The sequence below is a fragment of the Zootoca vivipara genome, chromosome 2, assembly GCF_965207765.1.
Source record: "Zootoca vivipara chromosome 2, rZooViv2.hap1.1, whole genome shotgun sequence".
NCBI classification, from domain to species: Eukaryota; Metazoa; Chordata; class Lepidosauria; order Squamata; family Lacertidae; genus Zootoca; species Zootoca vivipara.
Genome location: NC_142584.1, coordinates 102,935,420 through 102,962,989, shown reverse-complemented (window position 1 = coordinate 102,962,989; position 27,570 = coordinate 102,935,420). Strand labels below are relative to the sequence as shown.

Below are 27,570 nucleotides of genomic sequence, written 5' to 3'. Positions count from 1 at the left end.
AGAATTTGCACGATGTTATGTGTCATCAAAATACCAGCCTGTGCTTTAAAAATAAAGAAATAAATAAAAATTCTCCTTACTGCAAAAAATCCAATAAGTAAAAATAGGAAATTCGGGGGGCCGGGGGGGGGGGCGGTTTGTAATGTGAGGCAACGTTTCAAATTATCTCACCATACCCAACTTCTGTTTGCTCATCACCTGAGATCAACCTTTGTTTTCACTGGCCCCCAACACCAAAGGAAAGAAACCCAGTTCCACTGAGTGACACATGCCCAATTCACAGGAGATATTATTTAAGATATCTGCACAGTAAAAGTGGAGGACTACCCGGGCAACCACAATTGCAGCAGTGCATAAATTTGATTTTTTAAAAAAATTAAATAAAAAATGTGTGTTTTAAATACACTTTATCACATTTGCACTCTTGCACAAGACTTCAGTATCACATTAATAAAAACAACAACAACCAAAAACCAAACATATTGGAATGGATATTGCCTCCCCCACAAAAAAGCACAAGCTTCCATTTTGCCTCTTGCGAAAGAGCAACTGGCTGGATAAGACTGGTAATGTTTGCTGCAATTTTTTTTCTTTTTTAAGAAAACCAAAGTTTGTGTACACAGAGATACAGAAATACCTGTACATATGCCCAGAATGGAAAATGGTAGCAAACAGGGAAGGAGTGATTGGCAAAACTGAAAAACACAACTCCTATACATCCGTCAAGTTTTGCCCATTGGTATGGATGGTGGGTGACTAAAAAGCAATAAATATCCATGACTGAAAAAAAAACCCAAAAATGCATGGAAACTGATTGGCCAAGCACTTAACTTGTAAAGATCAGATCTGAATGACCTGCTTTGTGATATAAGATCGCCATCAGGAAACACTGTCTGTTAAAAGTCTTAACTCGGTTCACGGGCTTTGATTTTTGGTTACCGAAGTGCTGTGATATCACACTGAACAGGACATCTCTCGTTTGAACATGAAAGGTGGTGACTGGTGGTGGACTCATTTCAAAAGTGATCACCACAAAACTCAAGCTTTCAGGAAAGTAATCTTTAGAGGAATTTAGGGGTGAGTGTTATTGTGGGAAGATCTGTTGGCCTTGGTTGGCCAGATGGGCAGGGTAAAAATTATTATTATTATTATTATTATTATTATTATTATTATTATTATTATTATTATATTGGTTGGAGGACATGGGGAATCTGAGAGAAGGGCAAAGAAAGCAGATGGAGTGCTGCTGAGAGAAATAATTTACTAGAGTTCATGGAAGAAGCATGCCAGGAATGTTGCGGAGTTGGAGAAGAGAGCTCCAGAAGTGCTTGGACATAGAGGGGTCGTGGTGGAGAAGACTATGAACATTTTAAAATTAACTGGAAGGAAGAGGCCACTGTGGTGCCTCAATGAGATGGAAGCCAAATGGTTAGCCAGTAACGGATGGAGGGGAATGAGTGATTATGTATCAGCGTAGGCGGGGGTCTTTGGGTGGGCGTGGTCTCCGGTGAGTGGGCGGAGTCACGAACGCCCTACGTGGGCGTGGCCGGGGAAATACTCGACAGTGGGCGTGGCCACCAGCGGCGGCGACCGTTGCCCAGGTGATAAATCTGAAGGGTGGGCGGGACCCTCCTCCGTGGGGGCCGGAAGCGGAAGTGGCCTCGTATTTCCGGCGCTCCGCGGGCGGCCATGTTGCAGGCGCTGGAACGGTGCAGCGGCTTTTTGCTGGGTCCCGCGGCGGCCGGTAGGTTGCGGGTCCGGCCCCGCCGGGCAGCGCGGCCCCTGATGGGGGCGCTGCAGTCGGGATTCGAACTCGGGGCTCGCGTGGCTCCCTGCCCGGCTCCCCTCCCACTCTCCCCCCGTCCCCCTTCTCCGTCCAGCCATGGGATGCCCCGCCCTTTGCTCGCTCCTTCCCCCCGAGGGGGAGTCGCAGGAACATCCTTCCGCCGCTGGCTTTGCTGAGTATCCTTCGCTGCAGCAGCCTGTTCCTTGCACCGCCCAGGGCCTTCTCCCACCCCACCGAGTTCCCCCTACCTTTTATTCCGGGGCTGCCCCCCCCCCCCGATCTCGGTGGGAGGCCCCCGATGTTGTAGCTCCAGTGCCTGCCGGCACCGATCCTGCCCCTGCGACAGCTGCAGGGGTGGATCCCGCCGTGCCCCTCCCAAACTCTGCTGCCACCGAGTAGGGCCGGGCTTAGGGGACCCGTCCTTGCCTTAGGAGAGGCTGTAAATTCAGCTTTACTTTTGTGCCTTGCCATCTTTACTCCCCGCGCCGCGTTTCAAACCTGCATTGTTGCCCGAGGTTTTGTTTGTTACAAGGGTGGGTGGGGATATTTGCTGCAGAAGTGGAGGGAGCCAGCTCTTTAAATGCCTGCTGCCCTTGCTGGCTTCCCTTGGAGTGGCCTCGGTCATCCTGGTATATCAGTAGTTTCCCCACACAATTTGCACCAAATATGCACATTCATGATAAGCATCTCAACAGGTAGCCAGATGCTACTGGAGCTCGGTTGGGATCAGTTAGGAGCGCAGGTTTATGTTCGAGCTCCTGGAGGCTTTGTTGCGCTCTTCTGAAGGTGGCGTTTGTTGCTTTTTAAATGATGGAAAACTAGTCCTGTAACACCTACAGATAAAGGACGCTCAGTGTGCACTCACAAACCAACAGTTAACAAACTTTCTTGCAGCTCTCAGTCACTACTGTGAGATGCTTAAGATCCCAGTCTCAAGATGATTGGAAACATTTGTTCAAGGATATTTGCGTGTCCTCTTCCCAGCTAAGGAGTATATCTGGCAAAGTCAAAGGGAGCTGAGAGGATATGTTTCTTTGTGGATACTTATTTTGTATATCGAAAAACAACTTCTAGCCTTCAAAGTTCTTGAAGAGGCTGGCAAAATTAACAAGTCGGGTAGATGTAGCCCCTAGCTTATGTTCTAAAACAAAAGCTGGAAAAATAATACCAGAAGTAAGCATGACATTTATTACAGGTTACTATAATATGTTAAAAGGCAAACTATGGTTACTCATTAAAGCCAGGAATGGCCCAACCAAACACGCTTTTCTCTGCCTGGTCCCCTGGTCCCAACTTGTCATCGTACTGTAATGTAAATTCTGGGTTGTTCCTTCTTTTAAAACCAGCCAATTTTCTTAAGATTTTTGATGAGTGATTTCTATTCCATTTATATGAGGATCTGAAACCTTTGCATGTTGCAAGTTTCCATTTCTGGTTTGTGGCCATTGACTCACCTGCTCATTTTTCTTAACATTGCAGTCCTGTGCAGGTTCACTTTAAAGTAAATCCTCCTGCACTTACTAATAATACTCCTTAGAAGTGTGATTAGGATCCTAGCCTTAATACTCCAGTTGCTGCTGGCTTTGCTTGCTTCTAGCATTCCTTTGAATGATAGGTGGCAGCATTTTAACTTTGAAAAATGCATTGGGTGCTCCAGATTGAGTGATGTGTGTTCATTTTGGGGTTGGGTTCTGTGTTTTAATTGGTTTCTCAGCCTATGAGTCTGAATGTGATTACTTTGGGAATGAGATTATTGATTTCTGTACCCCTTTTGTATAAAGGGCTTCATGCTCTACACTTTATTTTTGAAGCAACCATATGAAGCAATTTCCATTTTATAAATAAAAGACCTGAGGCCAGTAGCGACTTGTCCAAAGTCGCCTTGTCAATTCATTGAAGATTTGTGATGCAAGTTGATGTCCAGGCCAGCCACTCTCTACTGGATCAGTCTGGCTCTGCTGTTACTTAACTAGTACTGTGTTTGGGGGGGAAATGCATGGATTTTGTGTATGACATTGGTTGAAACTAGACATAGCGCCTAATGTGTTTGCTTCTAAAACAGTAGCCCCATGTCATCAACTCTTTTCTTTATAGTGACTAGTGATATAGAACATGTGACAGGATTGTATCAGAGTTGCAAGAGCACCTCAAAGGTCATCTAATCCAATCCCCCGTCGGTGCAGGGAATCTACAGTATCCATGATAGCTCGCCATCCAGCCTCTGCTTGGTTCTAACAAAGGAGAGTCAACTTTCTAAGGGAGTCTAACATTTCACGTCATCAGGAAATTGTTTCTCTCGGAATTTAAACCATTTGTATTGGATCTTGCCTTCCAATGAATGAATTTGGTCCATTATCTGCACAGCAGCCCTTTAAATATTTGAGGATAGCAACTGTAGCACCTCTTAATCGTCTCTTCTCCGGGCAATCATGACAAACGCATTTCAACCTTTCCTCATAGACTTCAATGCAACTTAGAATTTCATTGGTATGGTCTGTCACACGTTGCACTGCTGATTCATGTTTAGCTTTTGGTCTCATTAAACCCCTACGTCCTTTTCACATGTACTGAAGTCAATCCAGGTGTCTTCCCTACAGATTGAGTGTATATTAGGGGGAGCCCTCTAGATGTTGGGACTCACAACTCCCATCCAGCATGGCTAAGTCTGGGATGATGGGAGTCTAGCAACACCTAGGGCTGCAGGTTCCCTATTTTTGGTGTACGGTATCTTCCTGCCTAACTGCAAAGCTTTTCCATTCAACGCCATTGAAATAAATTTTGCTATCTTTGGCCCAGTTCTCCATTCTGTCGAGATCATCTTGGATTTGGTTTCCACCTTCTAAGATATTAGCTATCCTGCCCAGTTTGTTGTCATCTGCAAATTTGATGAGCATCTCCTCCATACAAATTATTTATAAAGATGTCAAATGTTACCGAGCCTGGGACAGAACCATGCATCACTCCATCATGTCAGTTCTTTTCTTTTCTTTTTTAAAACATTTTAATTAATTTTCCAATACAAACAGCCAATTATAATGTTCCAAATACAATATTCCAATTAAAAACAATAAACTAAAAAAAGAGAACCAAATTGTAATCCAAATTGTTAATTATTAATTTTTTCTGGGCTCCCCATAGTCTGGACCTCTGAGGCATATTTCCACTGTCTCATTCCTGATTTTCTTGTAGTTTTCCTGTTTCCCACATTCCGATCTTATCACTTAAGTTCTCCGTCCCTGGCTCTGCAATTCTCAGTCATGTCCAAAATCATATATCCTTACATCCATTGAGCACAGCTTATTTAAAAATGTCAAATTTTTCCAGCTTGTTTGGCAGCACAACTTCTCCTTCCACATTCCAATCTCTGATCCAGGCTGTTATCCAAATCTTCTTTTGAAGTTTACTGACCCAGCAACTCCCATATATTTAAGTTGTTAAGTTATTCCCCTCCGGGCTTTCTTCCAAATATGTCTCTGATATTAGGCATATGTTTGCATTCCACAGATGTAAATCATTTGATGATCGATCAGCTTTCGGAAACCACGCAATCCCCCCTCCCGGGCCCTAGGAGGGGGGCTACTAGACATCCATTAACCTTCTCTCTTGCACATAATGAAAGTTCTGCAAACAAATGCTCTGTACTTTATCTCAAATTATTGTCTCGAATCACTGCAAAGTCAGCCAACAAGCACCTCCCACTTCCCTCAAAACAGGAGGAGACTTTCATTTTTCTATTTTTGCTGTGACACAGCAAATTCTTCTTTTCTTTATTAAGTCTTCCAAACCAAACAAAGTTGTGCAGTTGAGCATTTAATTATAAACAGAAGTCCATCTGTACTCCTCAAAATAAATTAGGTCTCTTAATGAGGCTTGCGATAGAAAACCAATTATAAGTATTGAAGTGGAAAAAAACCACATACCAGTCCTCCATAATCATGACGAGAATCAAGTTTGAAGTCTGAGCTTAAACGCCAGGGACTGTACACTTCTGCAGATTTTTTTTCTCAGTCTTCTTCGGTCCAGACTATGTCTGCTTATTGTCCAAATCTAATTATCACACAGATATCCCCGGCTATGGGAGTGGCTTCAGAGAGTGCCGTCCATACCACGCTCTTTGACCCAGTGTCCTGCCGCTTGCACAATGCAAGCTGGCAATCTCGGACAATCTGCGGGTCTTCGAGACAGTCCTCCCCCATCCTGGGGAGTCTGCCAGGGCTAATGACCCCCATGTCAGCCCTGAATTACTGGCACGGCTGGGGTCCGATCGTATGGGAGTCAGCCATTTCCCACAGCCAGAAACGGGAAACCCATCATGTCACTTCTTTTCAGGGTGGTGAGATGTTGATTAGTGGTCTTTTGGGACAGTCCATTAGGATTGCCATATCTTGAAGAGCAAAAAAGAGGCTCAACCAGGAGCAGGACCCCTGCTCCTACCTGATCTTTGCTGTGATGGCCTTGCTCTGCTGCAGCACTTCTGCTTCCAGGGCGCAGCGCCCTCCCAAACAGGCTCGTATCCCCCCAAACCCCCCCAAAATTAAGAAAACCCCCAAACCTGGACATGTCCTTTAAAATGTAAAAATCCACCCAGATGGGCATGTTGTCCCTCCAAAAGAGGACATGTCCAGGTTTTCCCGGACGTATGGCAACTCTACAGTCCATCAACTAGCCACAGATCCACCTAACACAGTACCACCTAGCCCACATTTTACCAGCTTGCAAAAAAGAATATCATGGGGGACCTTGGCCAAGCATTGCTGAAATAAATACAGTTCCCCGTTGTACCTCCGCTGTTGGAGGCAGTATGCCTCCGAATGCCAGTTACTGGGGAGAGTGATGTTGTGCTGAGTTCCTGCTTGCAGGCTTTCCGTAGACATCTGGTTGGCCAATGTGAGAATGGGATGCTGGACTAGAAGGGTTGCTGGCCTGATCCAGCAGGGCTGCTCTTATTTGTTTGTTTGTTTATTCATTGGTTCATTCACTTTAGCTTGCCCAAGGCAACCCAAAGCGACTTACAACCAAACAAATAGACAACAAACCCCACAGAGGTAGATTAAAACCAAGAGGAAAGAGAAATACATTCAAAACATTACATACATTCAAAGAGAGAAATACATTCAAAGAGAAATACATTCAAAACATTGTTGGAAGCGCGCCCAGAGTGGCTGGGAAAACCCAGCCAGATGGGCGGGGTATAAATAATAAATTATTATTATTATTATTATTACCCACTGATAGTTAAAGACCAAAGGTCTGGTTATAGAGGAAACTGTTTGCCTGGCACCTAAAGATATCTAATAAAGGCACCAGGCGAGCCGCCCCGGGGAGAACATTCTACAAATGGGGAGCCACCACAGAAAAGGCCTGTTCTCATGTTGCCACCCTCTAGACCTCTCGTGGAGGAGGCACACAAAGAAAGGTCTCGCATGATGAGTGCAGGATCTGGGTCAGTTCATATGGGGGAAAGAAAGAGAGGTAGGAATAGGCCAATATATGTAGACCGTCCCTGGATCAAGTGACTTTTCTTCTTTGAAGTTCTCACTAACCTAGCTCAAGGTTGTCGTTTGAACCAGCCAGATGGTTAAGTGATAATCAATTGCAGTCAGTCCATCATTAGAGCCAAAAATGGCAACTGAACATTCCATTTTGGCAACTACAACCCTGGTTTAAGGAGCTATTTGGTGCCTAGCTTATATATCGTGAGTTTCTAACACTGGCATTGTGTGCTAGTTACATATAAATGTTAAGTGGTTGCTGTTTTACAGATAGGAGTGTGAGCTAGCTTTTCAACATACAGTGGTGCCTCGACTTAACGAATTTAATCCGTTCCGAAGGCACCTTCGTAGGTCGAAAAATTCGCAAGTCGAAAAGCGCCATGGGAAACGTGATTTCCCATAGGAATGCATTGGAAACGGAAAAAATTGCAAGTCGAAGCAACCCTGTCTAGTTACAGGTAGGTAGCCGTGTTGGTCTGATGCAGTCAAAACATGCACACTTCTTCTTCTCGTATCTGAAGAAGTGTGCATACACACAAAAGCTCATACCTATGACAAACCTAGTTGGTCTCTAAGGTGCTACTGGAAGGATTTTTTATTTTGTTTCAACCCTATCTAAAAATTCGTAAGTCGAAAAATCCCTGTCTAAAACCGCCGCGGTTTCCTTTCGGATGTCGAGACATTCGTAAGCGCGCGGCCATTTGCCCCATTTGTAAGTCTAAAAATTCAGTTGTCGAGGCGTTTGTAAGTCGAGCTACCACTGTACCTGTTTAAAAACCATGGACTGATTAAATCGGGCAGTCCATATGCCCTCTTGTAAAATACCATGTTCCAGCTGACATCTGGATTCCAGCCAGCCTGGAAGATCCAGTATAATAATCTCAAAATATTATTCAAGGGACTAAAGAATCCTCGTTGCAAAGACCTATATTGACTAACAGAAGCCTGATTTTTGGACCAATCCACCCACGTAAAAGTTTAGCCGCAGGCTAGTGTTGGGTGTGCTCTGGGGTGAACACTCAGTTAATGTGGAGGCCCAACAAGTTTGGCAAGCATCATGTCTGAAGTAAGCATGTGCCCAGAAGCAGAACCTTTTCCAGACTCCTCTGTAACACCCAGAGATTCCGTGCCAGACATGCAGGAATTCATTTGCGGGCAGCTCTCTGTAGGAAAAGTTCCCTGAAGCTAGGAAGTTTGAAAATGGCTGTAGTTTGGCATCGTGCAAGGAATAAAACTTCAAACATTAAAAACTTCCCTAAACAAGGCTGCCTCCTGAAGTCTTCTAAAAGTCAGATCGTTGTTTATCTCTTTGACATCTGATGGGAGGGTGTTCCACAGGGCGGGTGCCACTACTGAGAAGGCCCTCTGCCTGGTTCCCTGTAACTTCTCACAGTGAGGGAACCGCCAGAAGGCCCTTGGAGCTGGACCTCAGTGTCTGGGATGAACGATGGTGGAGACACTCCTTCAGGTATACTGGGCTAAGGGCATGTAGGATTTTAAAGGTCAGCACCAACACTTTGAATATATGTTATGATATATGTTATATCGTAAATATATGATGTATAATGTTATGAATACATATATAGAAGTAGTTAAAAATAAAATTGCCGTCTATGCTTAGAGTCAGAACTGCTTGTTGAAAGCAGTGTCCGTAAACAGCAAGAACCTTTCCCTCAGCAAGTATGTTCTTTAATAGGACATTAATAGCTAGCCAGATAAGAGGAGGAAAACTTATTGGAATGTAATAACAAGGAGTTAGCACAAAATAGGAGAATTGAGAAGGACAAGTTTGGGAGGGATAGGTAACAATGTGCAAGCCGAAACCTGCTGAAAAGGAATGATTGAGGATGACACCTTAATAAGGTAGCAGGAATTTCTAAGGAGAAGACAACTCCAACTATGGTGTGTCCAATTGGAAGGCCAGACAGAGTGTCCACAATCTGTTCACGCATTGCTTTAGCCAATAGTATTGCATAAATGAGGGGACATGGGTGGTGCTGTGGTCTAAACCACAGAGCCTAGGGCTTGCTGATCAGAAGGTTGGCGGTTTGAATCCCCGTGGCGGGGTGAGCTCCCGTTGTTCGGTCCCTGTTCCTGCCAACCTAGCAGTTTGAAAGCACGTCAAAGTGCAAGTAGATAAATAGGTATCGCTCCGGCGGGAAGGTAAACGGCGTTTCCGTGCACTGCTCTGGTTCGCCAGAAACGGCTTAGTCATGCTGGCCACATGACCCGGAAGCTGTACGCCGGCTCCCTTGGCCAGTAAAACGAGATGAGCACCGCAACCCCAGAGTCATCCGTGACTGGACCTAATGGTCAGGGGTACCTTTACCTTTATTGCATAAATGATACGGGCACGAGGATTGCATATGTATTTAGCTGATAGAAGAAGAGTATATAAGAAAAGCCTAAGGGCATGTACCATTGTCAGACTAGGCTTGTGGCAATAGCCTTGTGGCTGACTATTCAGCGCTGTCTTAATGATTAAAAAATCTCTGTTGAGCCTACCTTGTGTACCTGACTCCTCATTCCTTTGAGGTTTTCGGCTGTCTACTCCAAGGAAGGAACCCTAGGAATTTTCCTAACACTCTTTAAAATACAAAGCAGCGTAGAAATGAATAACAACAGATCTCATTGAAGGAGAAAGGGCGGCTAGACATTCTGTTGCGGCAACCGTAACCTAGGTTTAAGGTTCCATCTGGCGATTGGCTTATATACCTGAGTTTCTAACACGGGGTCTGGAGACCGAAGCCCTAGAAGAAAAGGTTGCCAAGGAGCTGGGTATAGTTAACACGGAGAAGAGGCAGTATGGTATAGCCATCTTCAAATCAGGGCCATCGCATAGATAGTAAAAGCTAGATGATGGTACAGACTGTTTGGCAAGGAAGCAGATTCTTTGGGAAATGGTGTGTTTTAAGCAGAGGCTGGGTGGCCTTCCATCAGGGATCCTGTAGCTTCAGCAGAGGGCTTGGACTAGGCTTTTGATGTCCCTTGCCAGAATGTGAAACTATTTTTCTTTTTTTTTCTTTTTTTTTTTTTTCATAACATTTTATTAGATTTTCCAATTATTACATTTTTAAACATTCAAATTATAGCATAACACCTCTACATACCTTTTTCTATGACTTCCCTCCCTCCCCTCATAAGGTTTTCTAATCAAAGCTTGTCTCGCAGTTTCTTAAATTTTTCCCTTCACATTCAATTCACAGGATTTACTTCAACCCTGCAAGAGTTTTTAAACTTCTACAGTTTTTTTCCATATAATCCACATATTTACTCCAGTCTTTTAGGAACCTTGCTTCCCCCTGGTTCCGGATCCCGCTAGTGAGTCTCGCTAATTCTGCATAGTCCATCATTTTTGTCTGCCACTCTCCGATCGTCGGTAGGTCCTGTGTCTTCCATTTTTGGGCTAGTAAAGTCCTGGCCGCTGTTGTTGCATATAAAAATAATACATTGTCCTCTCTTTTGATTTCTTGACCTATAATTCCTAACAGAAATAATTCGGGTTTTTTTGGAAAAGTATATTTAAAGATTTTCTTCAGTTCATTATATATCATATCCCAAAATTCTTTAACTTTATCGCACTTCCACCACATATGATAAAAGTCTCCATCCCTCTCCTTACATTTCCAGCACAATCTGTCATTCATTCTATACATTTTAGATAATTTTACTGGAGTTAAATACCATCTATATATCATTTTCCACATATTCTCTTTCAGTGCGGTACATGCAGTGAATTTCATCGATTGATTCCACAGCTTCAACCAACAATCATAGTCTATGTTGTGCCCAAAATCTTTTGCCCATTTAATCATGGCCTCTTTTGTCAATTCATCTTTTGTATCCCAATCTAACAACAAATCATACATTCTAGACAATAATTTTGTTTTGCCTTCTAGCAATTCTATATGAAATTTGGACTTCTTGTCCTCAAAGCCAATCTTTTTATCTTTAACAAATATATCATTTATTTGATGGTATTGCAGCCAACTGGTTAATGAATCTTTGATTTCTTCATATGTTTTCAATTTCCATCCTTGTTCTGATTTTCTTAGAATTTTTTCATATGTTAACCTCTCTCCTTCCATGTTCACCTTTTTCACAATAAATACATCCATTGGTGAAATCCACCATGGGGTCTTGGTTTCTAACAGCATTTTATTTCTTTCCCAGACTTCAAATAATGATCTTCTTATCACGTGGTTCGTAAATCCTTTATGCGCTTTTTTCTTGTCGTACCACAAATATGCATGCCAACCGGCTCTGTTGTTGAATCCTTCTAAATCTAACAAGTCTGTGTTTTCCAATGTTATCCAATCTTTTATCCAGCATAGACAGGACGCTTCAAAATACATTTTCAAGTCCGGCAAGGAAAATCCACCTCTTTCTTTCTTGTCGATCAAAATTTTATATTTTATTCTTGGTTTTTTCCCCTGCCAGACAAATCTTTGCAGTTCTTTTTGCCACTCTTTGAATTGCCCTGTCCCCTTTATAATAGGTATCGTTTGAAATAAGAATAACATTTTGGGAAGCACATTCATCTTTATTGCCGTGAAACTATTTTTCTAAGACATAGCCTGCATTCAAACATGCGGCTTATTGCAATATTTTCAGGCACGTCCAACAGGTAGATCACTGAACCTCTGTGGTAGATCACTGGCTCCCCCCAAAGAAGCTCAACAGGTGTTTGCCCTGTACCCCTAAAAATTGGATCTTTCTCTTCCTAAAAAGCTCAACAACTTTGACCTGAACCCCTAAAAAATGGGCTTTCCCTCTTCCTTAAGAAAAACTCAACAACTTTGACCTGAACCCTCCAAAAGAGGGTAGATCACTGGCAGTCTTTAACTCTGTGAGTAGATCACAGTCCCTTGGGAGTTGGCCACCCCTAGCACTTCTGTCCTGATCTCTAATGTTACTTTCACACCGTAGTACCTGTCGTGTTATGGAACTATGGCTTTTTTAGCGTTGTGCTGCCATGTCACACAAAAACAACACAGAATTGAGTGCTTAACTTCCACTAGATTCCACAAATGGCTTTTACGTTGTGTGAAAGTTTACATCTAATGCAGAAATTAATCAGGCAGGGAAACACCCGGAACACAGGATAAAGTGCTTTTTTGAATGCACCCACAATCTCTTAGACTAATCTGTCACATGAAGTGAGCTCCCCCATTGATACTTACCTGAGCTCCTTGAAGGGAGAATCATAGAGCTGGAAGGGACCGTGAGGATCATCTAGTCCAACCCCCTGCAGTGCAGGAATCTTTTACCCAACCTGGGGCTCGAACCCGTGACCCTGAGATCAAGAGTGTCCTGCTCTACCGACTGAGCTACCTATGGTGATCATGCAAATGTGCCAGGTGCTCTTGAAGAAACAGGGCTTTCTCAGTGATGGCCTTGCTGCTGTCGAACCCCCTCCAGAGCCTTTCTTTATAATCGTTTAGAAGGCGTGTGGAAATATTGCTGTTTTGAAGTGGAATATGATTCTCTTGTGGTTCTTACGAATGAGATTCTCTTATGGTTCTTTTTATGCCAATTCTTAGGTCCCCTGCCGCCTTCCTTGTATTCTGAGCAAACCTGGACTGCTCCTTTGAAAGAATGGGGCACCATAAATTATAAAAGTGAGCTTTAAAAAAAAAAAAAGCTACCTCACGCCAGCTAAATTCTCCCAGGCATTGCAGAAGATGCTTAAACTCAGACAGGGACAGATATTTAGAGGCGGGAAGTTCCGTAGCTGCGAGGCACTTGTGGATAATTCAAAAACCTTTGCAGGAGATTAGATAGCACTTTTAAAAAATAGTATTATAGGTAGTGAAATATTGGCCATGGTATCCCTGCCTCAGAAGTGCGTCCCCGTGGCGCGGCGGTATAGCGCAGCGCATGGGGACTCGCCGAGCGGGTGGCCCATGGGCCTTAGGTTGCTGACCCCTGACTTAGGCTGTGTAAGCACCATACATTTGAAACACATGACTTCCCCCAATTAATCCTGCAAACTAATCATTCAAGGGTGCTGGGAGCTGTAGCGATGCGAGGGGGAAACGACAAGTCTCAGGATGGGGAAAGTCATGGGCTGTAAATGTACGGTGCCTACACAGCCTTAAAAGGGGTCTGTGGAGTAGGGGAGCATTACTACTGCAGATGGATTTTGCCTTGCTAGTTTCTGCCACTGGCTAAACTGAGGTGCCATAGCTTAGCGGTAGAGCGTGTGTTTTTGCATTCAGAACGCCCCTGGTTTAGTCCCTGCATCTCCAGGCAAGGCTGGGAATGTCTCCTTTCTGAAACCAGCCACTGCCAGTCAGTGTAGATGATACTGATACTACTACTACTACTATTACTGTACTACTACTAATTTTTATTATTTATATCATGCCCATCTGGCTGCGTGGATTACAGCATACAGTGGTGCCTCGACTTACTAATTTAATCCGTTCTGAAGGCACCTTCGTAGGTCGAAAAATTCGTAAGTCGAAAAGCGCCATTGGAAATGCGATTTCCCATAGGAATGCATTGGAAATGGAAAAATTCGTAAGTCGAAGCAACCCCATCTAAACAAAAAATCCCTATCTAAAACTGCTGCGGTTTCCGTTCGGATGTCGAGTAATTCGTAAGCGCACGGCCATTTGCCCCATTCGTAAGTCGAAAAATTCGGTTGTCGAGTCGTTCGTAAGTCAAGGTATATAAAACTGTACTGTATATAAAAACATCATAAAACATTTAAAAACAGAATATCTTATACAGACAAAAGTAAACCATTAAATCAATAGAAATCAATAGAATCAATAGAAATTAATAGAAACTAACAACCAGTTAGAACATGGGTAGGGAAAACTAAGGCCCAGGGGCCAGATCCGGCCCAATTGCCTTCTAAATCCGGCCTGTGGACGGTCCAGGAATCAGTGTGTTTTTACATGAGCAGAATGTGTGCTTTTATTTAAAATGCATCTCTGGGTTATTTGTGGGCCGGGTGGATTTGATTTAAATCAAACTGATTTAAATCACGATTCAAATCACGATTTAAATCACTAGTCAGTAAGGCTTGATTTAAATCATAGTTGATTTAAATCATAAAGACTAATTCTTGCTGGTATAACTTTATTATGCAAGTAGATGAAGATTTTTAGAATAACAACTTTTCATATTAGTTTTTTTATCCCCAGTTTAATAGGTTAATCATTCATATTTGGACAACTTTACTGTTGTACTTAGGAAGGAGAAAAATAATCATTACCTTAATAATAACAATTTAAATAGATTTATTCAACTGAAACAATAACATTTCAGCAAATGTTATTTGCTTAAACAAACATCCATGTTTGTTAACTAATTTGGCTAAACAAAAACAAAATATATATATTTTAAGAAACTTAGACTGTCAGCCCAGCCTACACATGAAAAACTTAAATACTGTCCAAACAATCAGAAAAATATTGTTTCTATTCTATTCACTGAACTTCTTGAAACTTAGCACTGAAGGGGTTGCTTCTGTATTCATAGGTTTGTAGAACAATAGGATTAAGGTCTTTTTCTCAACTCTGTTCATGTTATAACATTTTTGCTGTGAAGAAGAGGCATGTGATCTCTGTTGAGTCAAATTCAGTTTTGAGAACTGCAAAAGTAAACCAAGCACCTGTGATAATATCTTGTAGGCAGAGAAACTGCCCAATAATCTTACAAAAACCTCTGGAAGAGGTGAATGGATTAATGGAATTTATTTACCCCATAAATTAAACATATACAACCTTATACTACATAATTAAAAAAACTAATCTTTATTTCATGATGGAATAACCTTTGGATGGTAATATTCTTTCCTCAAAAAGCATTTTATTTAAAAAAAATCCAATTTAAAGCAAAAAAATCGATTTAAATCAAAAAAATCCGATTTAAATAAAAAAAATCCGATTTAAATCAAAAAAATCCGATTTTTTTGATTTTTTTAAAAAAATCATTGATTTTTATCCACCCTGTTTGTGGGGCATAGGAATTCGTTCATTTACTCCCCCCCCCCAATATAGTCCTGCCCCTCCCACAAGTTCTGAGGGACAGTGGACCGGCCCCCTGTGTGAAAAAGTTTGCTGACCCCTGAGTTAGAAGGACCAGTGGTTTGGTCTAGTATCATCTATTTGCATGCTGCCTTTCCACGATCAATATTGTCAAGGAGGCTCGCAGGATGAAAATTACATAATTCACAAGTTACAAAATAGAGTATAAGAAAATTTGAGCAGTAAGTTAACGAAAGTATCCCATTAAGAAATATTCAATCAAATTAAACAATCACCTTACAATTCATCACCGGATCTAACAACAAAATACAAAAAAACAGCAAGAATATACCCCCCCCCAAAAAAAATGTTAGTACTGTATAAGCCAGCTTCCTCAATTCAAAGGTTGATGGCAGTGCTCTTTCACTGCAGTGGGCAAGCAAATGTCCATTATACAGATGTCTTCTCAGGTTTGGCCTTTGGGCTTGGAGTGGAGCTTTTTTCAAAGGCGCAGTCAGGGTTGCCTTGCACTCCCATCTTCACAACCTTTGAATTTCCCATTTTTCAAGTGATCGCTCCAGTTGTTGTTGTGGCAGCTCGCATTGCTGAAAGTGTGTAGTGTTTATCTTTGTGGTTCAAATGCCCTTGAAACTGCAAGGACTCCCAAGAAGCAACATTGCCAGAAGGTTATATAAACAGCAACAGGTACTGGGAGATGAAACCAGCATATTTGAATCTGTTTTATCCTGGTCTAAGAGTCACAGTTCAAAGAGGAAAGGCTCGTCCCCACTTCTGCTCGACTCATATCTTGAGCGTATTGTACACCGATTAATTCTCTCGGAACCAAGGGCTTTCCTCGTCGTTCCGTGGCTGTGCTTTGTGGAAATCCAATCTTAACTGCTGAATGGAAGCTCAATCAAGGAAAACCTCTCTTTGGATTTTCTACACATCATATAAGATGCAATTTAATCACTAAGGCCAGAATTTCACAAGGCATAGCTGAGTGGCAGCCAAGTTAAAAAAAAAAATGCCACGAGCATGTACAAATGGTTGTTAATGGTACAATTCAGTTCACACTTAAGGAATCCAGCAACTCTGTCGTTTTGCCAGTGTATGAAGAACAGCCAACAAAACTAACCAAACGGGAGAAAACATCAGTATAGAAAAAGAAAAGAAAAGAAAATGATTATACATTCAACGTAGAGTAGACCCATTGAAATTGATGAACATACCAAGTTAGCATTGTTCATCAACTTCAGTGGATCATCTACTCTTGAGGAGGACTAATATTGAATATGACCCTCCAGTCCTCCACAGTGTCAAGCAGACATAAAGCATTCATTTCCATATCAGTTTCTGCTTCTTCACATTTGTCACCATATTTATAATGGACTTATAAAACACTGAAAGTTTGCCTGGATTGAAACAAGTTTCTGCACCTCTCATAGTCGGACATTTTTCAGAAAAAAACAAAATAAAAAGAAAGGCTTGGAGAAAACCCGCCCTCTTTCCGCCCTGAATTTTTCTCTTTCCCACAAGGCCTTCACATCTCTAGTGTATGATCTTAAATGGGCTTTGTAAGTTGTGTGTCTGAATTAGTGCACGGCAGCATTGGAACATGCATTCGGAAGTTGGTTGCTACCTATAGGACCAAACCAGTAAATTGATTAGAGTCAAGTGCGTCCCTTAAGAACCGAAGAAAGGAAGTGGTCCTGGCTTGGTTAGAATTGGGCACAGAGTCCTTAACCACCAGTATGTTTTATGGGGGGGGGGGAGGCCTCATTCATGCTCATAGTGCTATCTTCACTTTCAGACTTGTCATGCTGGTGTCTCCATGATTCTCAAGTGCGCAACAGGTGTTTCCACATCCTTGAAACTTAAACCTTTGTTCCAGGTGACAACGTTCCTGAACTCCGTTGGCTGGCTAGCCTCTTCTTAAGACTGTTTGGATTTGGGGGGATGTGTCGTCAATGAAATTATTTTCCTGTATTTGCACCATGACTAGGACATGATATGTAATACGGCCTGGTTGCTGCCGGGCCCTAAACTTCAGTATACCTATTAAGAATGCAATCAAAGAGATAAGTGACTTGAGCAGCATCCCAGCTGTTCCTGAGCGGGGCCCGAGCATTTCCTGCAGCCATTATAATGAGAAATTGGACTCATCATGAGATTGGCAGAGCTACTCATACTCTTGGTGCGCAAGCCTATTTCTTTATCTGATGGAAACATCGCAGGATGGTGCGGCCGGCACAGGGGAAGCGTGATTTTCTGGATTTTACTGTTTTATCTTTTTGTAATACTGCATTGAGGGGTTTTTGTTTGTTTACAAAGAAGGGGTGTATAAATTTTATGAAATAAATAATAAAGAAGTGACAGAATATAAGTGCTCAAGAGTGCACATGCTCAAAAAATAAGTTACTCACGAGCAAAATATGGGCCAGATGATGAAGGTGTCACGTGTATTAATGAAAAAGTGTGGGTTTCGTTTGAGTCACCCTCAGGACAGCACCCTTTTACCTAGTCAGTTTGCGCCTTGATATGCCTTACCCTCCTGGCAACCTATTGCCCTGGCAACCTTTTTCTCCTATCAGCAACGGGAATCAAAATGTCCCCCTGTACCTCCATAGAATCAAAAGGAAGTACAAAGCCTTAATTGTGATGGGGGTCAATAGAATCTTAGCAAGCGACTTCCTTGAAATAGCCTTTGCTTAAGGTGATGATATGGCGGGGTTAATTTGGTTGAACATAAGACATTTGTTTAGACATTTGTTTTGGGAGACCTATAGACCCAAATGGAAAATGCAGGCGCTGCTTTATGACATGTTTTGAGACTTAGGGCAGGGGGAAGATTTGCTGTGTGAGCATCTCTTTAGGATTATTGTTATTATTTATTATTATTTATACCCCGCCCATCTGGCTGGGTTTCCCCCACCACTCTGGGCGGCTTCCAGCAAATACCAAAATACATTAAAATATCACAGATTAAAAACTTCCCTAAACAGGGCTGCCTTTAGGTGTTTTCTAAATGTCAGGTAGTTGTTTATCTCCTTGACCTCCGGTGGAAGGGTGTTCCACAGGGCGGGCGCCACTACCGAGAAGGCCCTCTGCCTGGTTCCCTGTAGCTTTGCTTCTCGCAGTGAGGGAACCGCCAGAAGGCCCTCGGCGCTGGATCTCAGTGTCCGGGCTGAACGATGGGGACGCCCCTGCAGGTTTACAGGCCAAGGCCGTTTAGGGCTTTAAAGGTCAGCACCAACACTTTGAATTGTGCTCAGCAGGATTATGGCCTGCTGAATCATGAAAAAGTGTTAACATAAAAGAGTCCAGTGACGGGACAGGAAGTCTTCTGCTCTGAGCTTGCCTTTTTGGGGTAGTTTTGAGCAGCTCCTTAAAATCACATCTGTGGCTGATGCAATGCTTTGGGGAAGCGGGGAGATGCAACCTGCTAAATGGTGTACAGTTCTGGTTTAGGTTTAAGTTTTTCTTGAATCCAGGCAGTTCTGTGTCCTCTGCAGCTTTGCTACAATGTGCTTATTTGGTCAATGGCGTTCTGGCAGAGTTGGCCCCTTGTGATTTTAGGCCTTGTGCTCTTGAAAGGTAAGGCTAACTCATTGCAGTGGTATCTTGGGGCATTGAGAGCCTCCACACAAGAAAAAAAAATACCCTGTATTTGTCTGTTTCTCGGGTTGTTAAGTTAACTGCCTTTTCCCCCTTTTCATTCGAGGTGACCTGCATTGGCTTCCACGTGGTTTGGATCCATAAGAAGTTACTGCTAGCCTAATGCCATGAATGTTGAGGCGGACAATGCGGAAGAAAAAGCAGTCCATTCGTGGTCAAGGATCTCCTCCGCAGGACAGAAGGCCTTGGAAGAAGCTCTCCGAGTGTTCAACCCCATGTCCAGGGACCTGTCTGACACGGAGACCCAGCTGGTAGCTTTTATTCAAGGCCTCCGGGAGGAGGGCTACCAGCCCACCATCCTCAGAAGCAAAGACGTTTATGGGTACAGCTCGTGTACTGCCCGTATGCCCGGTCAGGCAAAAACAGCTTCAAAAACAGCTGCCTCTATTTCAGAATCCGCAAAGGCTCCGGCTCGAAGCACCGCAGTCGTGGCAAAGGTACCTGGCCCCTTAGCAGGCATTACCATAAGTTCTCCCAAAGACTCTAAAAAGCCATTGCCGAAGAGCAGTAATTCCACAAACCTCCTGTTGAACTCCTTGAAACGGACACGTTCGGGCACGTCGAATGCATCTATGGGCTTCCCTGCTCACTTGTACCCTGGTGTCTACCCGGCCATGAGACTTTCTGTGGTGCTGGAAGCCTTGGTCCCCCTGAAAGGCACAGCATCCTGCCTGGAGTCCAAATGTGAACAAGGGCACCTTGGGATTTCGCCCTCGGACCTTAAGCTCCTCAAGGCAGCTGGGGCGTCCAGGCAGCCTCCGGCCATCAAAGCTACTAAAATGACACCTGGCCAGTTGGACGCCAAAGGGTATAGGAACCTGGTGAAAAAAGGACCGGACTCTGGCACTTTGGCGGTGAGCCTCGTAAAAGGACCCAAGGGTGGAGTTCTGCAGGAGAGCAACGCTTGCAAAGCCTCGGGGGTTCTGAACGGCAGGCTTTCTGGAAGCGCCTCCCAGAGCTGCAGCACTGGGACGTCCCGGACGAAGGAGCCACCCGCGGCCAAAACAGAACGGAGAGGCAGCAGCAGCAGCCCCCAGGAGACGGCCGAGCAGAAAAGGAAAAGAGCGGTGGAGGGGAAGGAGTTGCCGCACAGGAAGAAACCAAATCCCGTCGTCTCGCCTCCCAGCAAACCAGACCTGGCGTCCGCAACTTTGAACCTGCTGAAGTTCCGGGCGATCAAGGTGAACAGCTCTTCCGATGACGAATTGCGGAGGAGAGCCCAGAAGATCCTCCGGGTTAATCTGTCCCCTGTCATCAGAATCCAGCCGTTGCCTCACTCCCGCAGCGTCCCTTGAGTGGCTCGAAGAAGTTGGGGCCACGAATGTGAGCGCGATCGAACAGACTGCAGGCCTCTTGGGTGGGTGGGGGAGTTGTTGAGGATATCCATGTTTGCAGTCCTCAGGCCTGTCACTAGCAGCTGGGGAGAGTTCTGCAGAGTTGGGCAACTGTTGGATTATACATTATATAAAAAAACTTTTTAAAATGTTGAAGGAGGCCTCGGAGGCTTCACCCCGATAGATATATGGAGCAGAGCATTAGCCTTCCTCTAGAACACTTTTCTACCATGCTTTTTTCAACATGGCAGAGCGCACATCTGGGATGTGGCAACACCGGGGATGATTGGTGTACTGTGATATTTTACTTTTCTTTTTTAAAAAACAACAACAACAACCCTGTAAACCCACTTGGTTTTAATTTGATCATATTTTATATACGTATTATTAAATATAAGTATCTACGGACTCACGTACATGCATTGCCCAAGGGTTGTCAGAATGTGATCCCTTCTTCATTGCCCCCCCCCACCCCCCAAATTGGTTTCAAAAGCTTTTCTCTCCAGTTTGTTGCTAGATTGTTTAATGGAAGGCCTTTGCCTGTCTGCAGTGTTGCCTCCCTTTGCTGTAAATCTGAATGGCTGGCTGCCCTTTACTAGCCGCTGGCTCCTGCTTGCCGCCCATGCGACCACCTCATAGAGCTGACTGGGAGATAAAGGTTGCACATCAGCTGGAAGAGTTTATAGAAGGGGAAGGAGAAAACGCTGGCTTTCTCCGGTGCCCTCGTCCCTTCGCTTGACCAGATTTTTTAATCTCAGCAGACCATGAGGCAGTGGTGGAGGAAAGGGGATATTTGGGGAAGAGAGTTGCCCCCAAATATGGAGACTTTGCATATGAAAAAAGTAGCAAGGGAGGACAGACCAAGGCCCCTGGCACGCCCCAAGCTAGCCGAAAAGGGTGCCTCACAATTTAGTGCCATGTTAGTGCCATAGCGGGCAGGGAGGGCGCCTCTCTGTGGAAACCCCTTCTGAAGATCTGGTGCCTCTCAGCAGAGTTCATGGGGGGCTCTGCTTGCCAGCCACTTTCCTGTTTCCTGCGTTTTATTCTCCAAAGGGCAATTTAATGAGCCATAGTGGAATTGACTCTCCCCTCTCTTTAGTTGTTTAAAAAAAGAACCTGTGGCTGCTTAGGATAAATAGTTTCTAGTGCCATCGCTGGAACATTTCTGCCACCAGACATTTTAGTATGTCTGACCTACAGCCATTGGGCATCTGCATGTACCCAGGTGTATCCTGCTGCAGTAAGATAACAAGAGGTTTTCGGGCTTGATGTAGAAGTAACTGGCCGTGATTCTTGTTGCAAAAAGAATCCTAGCATTGCCTTTAAAGGTTCTTAACCTTGCCAGCACCTTCTTGAAATACTGATTTCAGGAAGAGTATACTCTGTGCCATGTTTGCAAGCCTAAGTTTGTTTTAAACCTGTTGAACCACTGTGGTGGAGGGTGGCGGAACTACTCTATGAGCCATTGGCAGATGCTCTCACTTTGCAGAGCTGCCGGCACCATCATTCTGGAAATCTGCCTTCTCACGCCTAGGCTGGGACAACCTTTGCTTTTAGCACAGCAGCTCATCTAAGTAGCTGCTTGGCATCTTTCCATTGGGGGGGGGGTTTCCCTCTAGATTTGAGCGACTCCTCTCAGTTGAGGCAAGGAGAAAATCCAGCCTCTTCCGACTACGGCTCCAGCACTTGGGCCTGCCCCAGTTAAGCTGCTTTCAGAAAATATTCTCTCCAAAGGATAATAGACTTCCTTTCTGCAATCACTTCTGAGTTAGGTATTTTTGTCACTGGTAGAGCAAAAGGAAAACGGGGGAACCTTCCACCAAGCTGCTGTAGATGCTTTAAGAATGTTCTTCTCAATGAACTTGTAGGAAATCCTTTCTGTTCCACTCTTCCAATAGGGAATGTGCTAGGGGCAAGTTTCTTTACGATGCCATTTGTGTGCGTGTGCACACTCACACCAAGTGCCTGGCAAAGTCGAGATTGGGTGGCAGTTGGGTGCGTCAGTACACAAACAAATCTGCTTTTAGAGGAGACTGCTTTCCTCCCGGAACAGCTTTTGGTGCAGCCTTGGTTCTAGATTTGTGCACCTGTTGTGCTCATGACTGCGTAGGAGCATAGCTTGGCTTCATCTGTGTGACTTCTACCTGCTCAAGTGCCCTTGAGGGTTGTCGTTTTCATTGGAGGAGTTACGGCTTGCCGAGGGAATTCTTAGCCAACTCACAAAACTCTGCGTACCTGGATTGTGTTCTAAAGGAAGAAACAGTTGTTACAGCATGGAGGGGGAAACTCTGACACACACACACCCCAAGATGTTGTTGGACTGCAACTCCCAGCATTCTTGACCATTGGCCGTGCTGCTTGGGGCTGATGGGAGTTGCGAGTTTCCACAACATCTGGCTGAACAAATTAATATCTTGGATCGATAAGAGGAACAGAGATAGCAACATATATGGCAATTAAATGAGGCTCCACAACTGGTTTGCAGGCAGTAAAGGGAGATTAGCCCTCTTTGCCCTAAATACCAGATGTGAGATTGGCTGGATGTGTCCATGTGTGTGTACCAAGTCCCTCTGTAAATGTCCTGGGCTGAAAGCTGTGAAAAGAAACAGAAAGAAAAAAAAAACCCAACAACAACAGACAAGGCTTCAGCCTGGTATAGAATCATAGAGTTGTAAGGAACCCCAAGGATCATCTAGTCCGATCCCCTTCAATGCAGGAATCACAACTAAAGACAGATGGCCACCCAACCTCTGTTTCAAAATCTCCAGTGCAGGATAGTCTGCCACCTTCCAAGGTGCTTTGTTCCACTGTCGAGCAGCTCTTACTATCGGAGAGTTCTTTCTCACCTGAAAAGGAAAATGATTTTTTAAAATGGAAATTCATCAGGCAGTTTGCTTATATCAATGCACCATCAATTTTGAGTTATTTGTTGTGTCGCAACCTCTCCTTTTGGTTTTGCAATGTTCAAATTAGCCTGGAAAGGCAGTGTAACGCAGAAGCAGTTTATGAATAGCGCAAGACGAAAGCTCTTCCATTCAAGCTCGGGGAATCCCCCAGGGATGAGGTCAAGAAGGTCTTCTAGGAAGCATGTTTTCAATCTGCTGCAGCCAAGCGTTCTGTTCCCAAAAGACACTAGCATCATGCCACTTAGCCCAGTAAAGATAACTCTAAAGAAAACTTCAGCAGGTTTTCTAGATAGCTTTTGTGCCTTTACAATGGTCACATCTACTTAGCCTGTAATGTTTCCTCTCCCTGGTTGATGCTTGAAAAGCCCACGTAGTTCACTGCAATAAGTTAGCGCAAGGAGATGAATGGTCTCTTGCATGGAAATGATTCCTCGAGCCTCTTAACGCCCATCAGCTGAAGTGTGGGAGAACCTGTGATGACCCCCGGTTGCTTGTAGCTTCAGTAGCAAGCTTTCCTCAACTAAAACGATCTTACTTAAAAGAATGCTAAGAGGGAGGCTGTGTCTCGTGGTGGATGCTTAAAAACGGGACTGGTGCCAAAAGTGCTTGTAGACCTCCTCCGTCAAGAGCTCCACTTAATTTTGGGCATGGCGAAATGAGGCCAGCGCTCGGCTCATGCATGCAACCTCCGCTCTCAGTTTCCAGGTGTCTTTGGAATAGCCACCCTCATGTAGTAAAGCTTCACAATAGATCTAATTTCCTTAGATCTGTCCTATATGTCTATCTGCCAAGTATTCTCTCTTCGGACTGGTGCTGGTTGTCAGAGCCTCAGGCAAGGGTCTTTCTAAGCCCCCTTTCCTTTTTAACTGAAGCTGCTGGGGTTGCACCAAGGGACTTCTGCATGGGAAGCAGATTATCTACCACTGAGCTGCGCGGGTGCTTCTCTGCATGCATCCGTGCCTACTAGGTCACAGGGCCAGCCCCCAGCATCCCAGTTTCAGAAGAATCTTTGGGGGCAGGGGAAGATTTATTTTAGGCAAAGCAACCTTAGTAACTGCTGGAGGAGACTATAATGCGTTGGATGCTAGGCGTGAGACAACTTCACACGTTGACGTATGTATTGATCTCCAGCCTCCCAGTAGGAGAGCACGCCCGTGGTTATGTTGTGGCTATCTGGTAATGACTACTCAGAGCTTCCATCTTTGGGTCCTGGGCAGCTGTCTGCACTGCCCTGTTCCACCACCCTGCGATTTCCTAAGCTGAATCGGCTTGAGATTTCCCTGGAAAGCTCTCTTGTGTTGTTGACTGGACTGAGCCCTCGCATACTTGTATCTCTGGGCTTGAAAGGTGATCACTGGATTCACTTCTGCACGGTATTGAGTGCCTTTTGGGGGAGAGAGGCAATTGGAAGGGGGAGATGAGGCCCTTTGGCTGCACAGGCCCCTGGCCAGGTTCTGTCCAATGCTACTCACAATTCCACAGCTCCAGTACCAGAAAGCATGCATCAGAATGGTCTCAGATTGAGCCATTCTTCATGACGCTTGCATTTTGTAAGGGATTACATATTCTCTGTGGTTGGGAGTTAGCAACTGCGTTTGTAAGCTGAGAACATGCTTCATGCCCTCTTGGCTTGCTGGGCATGTGGAGGCTCTGGATGCGATAAATGTGAATAAATGCTGCTGCTGAGTGGCTATGGACACCTGGAAGAAGGAAGCGAGATTAGGAGTACTTACAAGATATTACATGCACTTAGATGCTCAGTCTCCTATTCTTAGTCTCTTGTGACAGGCTAGTTCTGCTTTTGGGAGGGGGGGAGAAACTGTAGCCCTGCTCACTCAAACTGCACACACATTCCAATGTGAGTCATGGGCGTAGCCCCAACATCAAGTAAACAAATAATAGCTAACTAAAAGTAGAAATTGTAGAAAAGTTTTGACAGATTTTTTTCCTGAGCATGGGGGTCAAAAGAAAGCGATTAAAGACATCTGTTGAGACAGTTCATTCTGAATCTGCTAGACCGAGCCAGACAGGTGGGTGTCCTACCTCCCAAAAAAATGTAAGTCCTGGCTACGCCCATGGTGTGATTAGGGCCGTGTTGACCAGCCCACCCCTGACATTTGCAAGAAGGGAGCTTTTGCATGTGCCACTCTTATGTTTGAAGCCTCCCTCCCTGCAGTCGTGTGGGAGGATGCCAAGGGGCTCCTGTTGCTTTGAGAATCTTCCCCGGGTTTTGTGGGTGAGCCCCATGCTTCTCATTGAGCAGCCTTGTCTTTGGGAGTTGGGAGGCGATTGGGCATGGGCAACCTGCCTCCTTCCTGCTTTCCTTGGTATGCGTTTCCTACAAGAGTCGATTGGAAGTGGTGGATTAAGGCAACCCCAAAGACCGGTGACCTTCGCCGCATGCTTTGCAGGACCCAGACCGATCCCCATCAGTCCTGTGAAACACTTCGCTGTGGCTGTGCCAGCAGGGATTGGAAGTGCTAAAATGTCGTGGGGAGGTCCTTGGGGAGCTGTTATTTGGGTCTGTGGAGAGTGGTGGTCTGGAAATGTCCCCTCCCCCCCCTGTTTTTCTTCCTATTGCTCTGGACAGGGTATTGCTGCTACACCAGTGCCTGGAACCGGGGAGGGTCTGTGGAAACAGTTGTTAAAACGCAAGGCATTGAAAAACCACTGTGTCCCGGCTGTCTCTCTGCCTCTGCCAGTCTCCATATGCAAAGCACTTTGAATTGTACCCTTTTGCACCCAAAGGACACGGGAGCCACAGAGGCGGTCTTCATTTATGTAGCACACCACGACACTCTCCTTGGTCCTTTGTGTTTCGGATGCTGTCTTTCCTGATAGACGTCACCTGCAGAGTAGCTAGATTCTGCCAGCCAGACTACGGCGGGGCCAGCACAAGGTATGGTGTGCGCGGCGGCCCTTCTCATCGTTTCTACATTGCCAAGCACAAACCTGGTGTCCTTTCATGGAAGTGGATCTCATCTCCAGCCCTGAACTTGTGGCCACCCGCCATTTCCACAACGTGCTGTAAACCTTGATATAACATTATATAGACAGACATATATTTTTCTCTGGTCATTGGTTACTTCTCTCCTGTGGCTCCCTGGCACTATGTGGGAGGAGAAGCAAACAGAACACTTTGGTATTATGGGTTTGAACCACCACCTGGCTGCCTCGCAAGAGCAGATTTCTCTCCCATTCAATTTCTTGGTGCAGGACGCTCTCTGAAGCTCTCTGTTTTGATGTTACATATACAGCCAGCCCACCGTTTACGGTTTCAGTGTTTGTATATTTTTGGAACAGCCTTGTGTGACGCAAGGCAATTTTTTGAGTATTATGTTTTCGCCAAGGAGGGGAAGGGAACAAAAAAAACCCGACCTGTCTTTTATTTTTTAAATGAAGTGAAACTTTTCTTTCCTTGGTTTTGGAATTGTAGCAGATGTTCCCCGCTCTGCCATTCTACATAAAAAATGGTGCTTCAAAACCCAGTTTACTCTGTCTGTCTTGTCTTTTTAAAGTCCTTTTCTCCTTCGGAGATGTTGAAAACTGAGGCGAGATGGGGGTGAGAGTCTTGGGTTGCAGAGAAACTCCCTGATTGTGTTCTTAATATCAGTCACATGCAGCGGATGTTGAGCAGCCTAGCAATAATTCATTGTTCCCCAGTTCACATATCTTAAGCCACAATTGATAAACACGTCTGCGGGGGAGAAGAAGCTCCTCCTCAAGTCTAGTGCCTGTTCGAGGAAGAAACCACCATAAGAAGCAGGAACACAACTGCAAATGGTCCATTACTCCAGGGGCAGGGGACCTGTGGCCCTTCAGCTGTTGCTAGGATACAGCTCCCACCATCCCTGACCATTGAGCATGCTGGCTGAGCTGATGGGAGCTGGTGTCCTGGAGGACCACAGCTTCCCCGCACATTAGCCTTCCTGTCCCCTCCTTGCAACAATGGATGGATGTAAAGGCATGATTTGCTGAAACCCTTAATGCTTAGTGCGATGAATGTCCCCCTCTCTATTACTTAAATGCGACACAGGAATCCAGAGGTGAAGCCACACACACTCTTCTCCCACTGCCTCCAAATAAACCCCTTTATTCCTGTGGGTTTATAAGTAAAGAGACTCTCCTTCCAGCTCACGTGGCCTGGTATCAAAGAAAAACTCTAGGCTGTTTGATAGAATAACCTCCTGCCACCAGTAAAGGGTCTCTCTCGGCTTGATTCCCCCCTACTGTAAAAGTTTGCCCTTTCCACACTGACAACTTGGTGACACCCCAGGTCTTTCTAAGCCTCCTCAGTGTTACTCTAAGACACAAACTTTCACCGCTTTTCCTGAGGTAAGTTTTATCCCCTCTAATGAGTTACCACTTCTGTGAGTCCCAATACCTTGCTGG

The 27,570-nt window shown here is 44.7% G+C and overlaps 1 protein-coding gene across 1 annotated transcript; it reads left to right on the top strand.

Annotated features, from left to right (window-relative positions):
- Nucleotides 1–1,598: 1,598 nt before the first annotated feature.
- On the top strand, nucleotides 1,599–26,666 carry CCDC71 (coiled-coil domain containing 71). Its single transcript, XM_035106870.3, has 2 exons — nucleotides 1,599–1,744; nucleotides 18,985–26,666. The coding sequence occupies exon 2, from the start codon at nucleotides 19,046–19,048 to the stop codon at nucleotides 20,231–20,233; it is 1,188 nt and encodes a 395-aa protein (XP_034962761.2). The 5' UTR covers nucleotides 1,599–1,744; nucleotides 18,985–19,045; the 3' UTR covers nucleotides 20,234–26,666.
- Nucleotides 26,667–27,570: the final 904 nt, after the last annotated feature.

Coding starts and splice junctions, on each gene's coding strand:
- CCDC71 (XM_035106870.3), top strand. CDS start 19,046: ATGAATGTTGAGGCGGACAATGCGGAAGAAAAAGCAGTCCATTCGTGG.